This window comes from Sebastes fasciatus, chromosome 12 (assembly GCF_043250625.1).
Source record: "Sebastes fasciatus isolate fSebFas1 chromosome 12, fSebFas1.pri, whole genome shotgun sequence".
NCBI classification, from domain to species: Eukaryota; Metazoa; Chordata; class Actinopteri; order Perciformes; family Sebastidae; genus Sebastes; species Sebastes fasciatus.
The window spans coordinates 13,251,564-13,253,755 of NC_133806.1; the positions used below are offsets into that span (position 1 = coordinate 13,251,564).

A 2,192-nucleotide genomic window follows, 5' to 3' on the forward strand; every position below is an offset into this window, starting at 1 on the left:
ACGTAAAGAGACTTGCTCTTTTTGCTATCTGACTTGATGATTTACGATGAGATTTAAAAAAATAAAATAAAATGTGTTCTCACATGCATCTACGGTGAACGGATAATCCAAAAACTTAATGAATTGAAGTAAATTCATATCAAAGCATCCTTTTACAAACTCTCACACACTTTAATAGGCTATTCTATCAAAAGGTAAGCACAACTACAGGCCAAGTATTCTTTTCTGTAGGCCTAAGGCAAGAATACTTAATCATACTTTTCTTAACAAGTCTTGATTAAAAAGATTAAGTACAAGTAGATACTGAAAGTCAAGTATACTTAGACTTTTAAGTATACTTGTCAGTATGAGCCAAGTATACTTTTGTTAAGTATATCTCTGACAAGTAAATAAAAAGTAAACTGAAAGTATACACTGTTATTTTAAATTCAAAAGAAGTATACTAATAGCACACTTGAATAAACTTAATTCTGCTAAGAGAAGTCATGTTTGTGTATTTTTTGAATTTACTACCACACATACACACAGAGCTGAAATAAAACAAAATGTGCTTTTTGCTTTTTGGCTGATGGCACAAGAAAACATATCTGTGAATTTGATCCACCATAATCAGGACATCTGGATACTTTTAAAAGAGCCAGCAATGATTCAGAGCTTCTAATATACCAATCCAAAAGCTTATCTGGGAATTACTTTGTTTAAACAGTAAACTCCACTAGTTTCTTAAAAAAAATAAGGTCATACATGTGTCAACTTTACATTAGGGTTATTCTAGACGTCATTATCCTCACTTGACCACACGAGGTTGCTGTTCTACTGGTGGATACTTCACGGGTGACAGAAAGAAATAAACCAACAGTCTGAAATCATGCTGACTGCTGATTTGCTCACTTTGAAATTACAGACTTGAACACTCAAAAGACAAACCTGTAAGAGTTTTTTTTATTATTTCTATTTCTGGTGAAAGTGCTGAGAGATGGGGAAGTGCTTTCTGCCACAGTCATGCTCACTTCAACTTCTCTTTTTTAGGTAAGTTATTAGGCTAATAATAATAATAAGACAGGTGTTTATACGCTTCAGTAAGATGTTGATAACTCATGGTGCTCGGTTATCTAACTTTAAGCTTGAGGAATCTACAGGGAGTGGAACAAAGTAGGCCGACTGTATACACATTACTGTAGCTTTTATTTATAGTAGGCTGCTATCTGAGTGAACTGGGGTTAGTTTTGAGGCTGTGGTTTGTGTTGTAACAGTATCAGTCAGTGTTGGTGATGGCCTGGGTCAGATCAAGTTCCTCTTTAGAAATGTGAATTTCTGTCTCTGCCACATGTCTTCATCATTTTTTCAGACTTCTCTCATGTTGCTACACTTCATGTTTGTTCAGTGGTTTTGACTAAAGCTCCAGCAACTGGACATCATAGACGGATCTGCCTCTTTGTGACTCTGTAAGTTTCCTTAATGTTTACTTAAAAGCTGTTTGAATGGTGATTGTTACAAAGCTGACACATGGTATGCTATTTTAACCTAATGTGGCTCACTTTGTAATGGCAGGCCTGATGTGCCACAGTAAATTGCTGGTGCATTAATTTGTACAGCACTATTGTGTTGTGTTGTGTTGTAATGTGTTTCCATTATTTTGTCCTCCATCTGTAGTTATGAATAATGAAAACTTGCAGCAAATCACCCATCATACTTCTGAAGCTGATTTACATCGCATTACTCCCAGGTAAGACAAAATGTTTTGAACTTTTGAAAGGCTGATATTATAATACAGAATAAGATCATGTTTGAATTAAGGATTTCAATCGATTAAAATATCTAATCGTGATTAATCGCATGATTGTCCATAGTTAATCGTGATTAATCGCAAATTAATCGCAAATTTTTTTATCTGTTCAAAATGTACCTTAAAGGGAGATTTGTCAAGTATTTAATACTCTTATCAACATGGGAGTGGGCAAATATGCTGCTTTATGGAAATGAGTATATATATTTATTATTGTATTATCTATATTAGCTTAATCATCCGAACAACAATAACCCAGAAATTACAATTTGGCATATTTAAACAAAACCCACAGCAACCACCAACAGCCACAGTCCTTACAAGCTTAACTAATGTGTTACCAGTTAGATTATCAAAATGAGAAAAAAACCATCTTCAATCCCCGAGGAGCTACGTTAGCATTAGT

The 2,192-nt window shown here is 34.4% G+C and overlaps 1 protein-coding gene across 2 annotated transcripts in view; it reads left to right on the forward strand.

Moving 5' to 3' along the window:
- Positions 1-951: 951 nt before the first annotated feature.
- The window catches only part of LOC141778770 (nectin-3-like protein), a 7,210-nt gene continuing 5,969 nt past the window's right edge, over positions 952-2,192 (forward strand). The window contains exons 1-3 of one of the 2 annotated variants that reach the window (XM_074653216.1): positions 952-1,026; positions 1,383-1,445; positions 1,654-1,726. In XM_074653216.1, coding sequence (XP_074509317.1) covers positions 1,663-1,726 — 64 coding nt within the window. In that variant the 5' untranslated portion in view covers positions 952-1,026; positions 1,383-1,445; positions 1,654-1,662. Of the gene's footprint in view, positions 1,027-1,076; positions 1,446-1,653; positions 1,727-2,192 lie in introns of those variants that run through there. The other variant, XM_074653217.1, reaches the window with a different exon arrangement.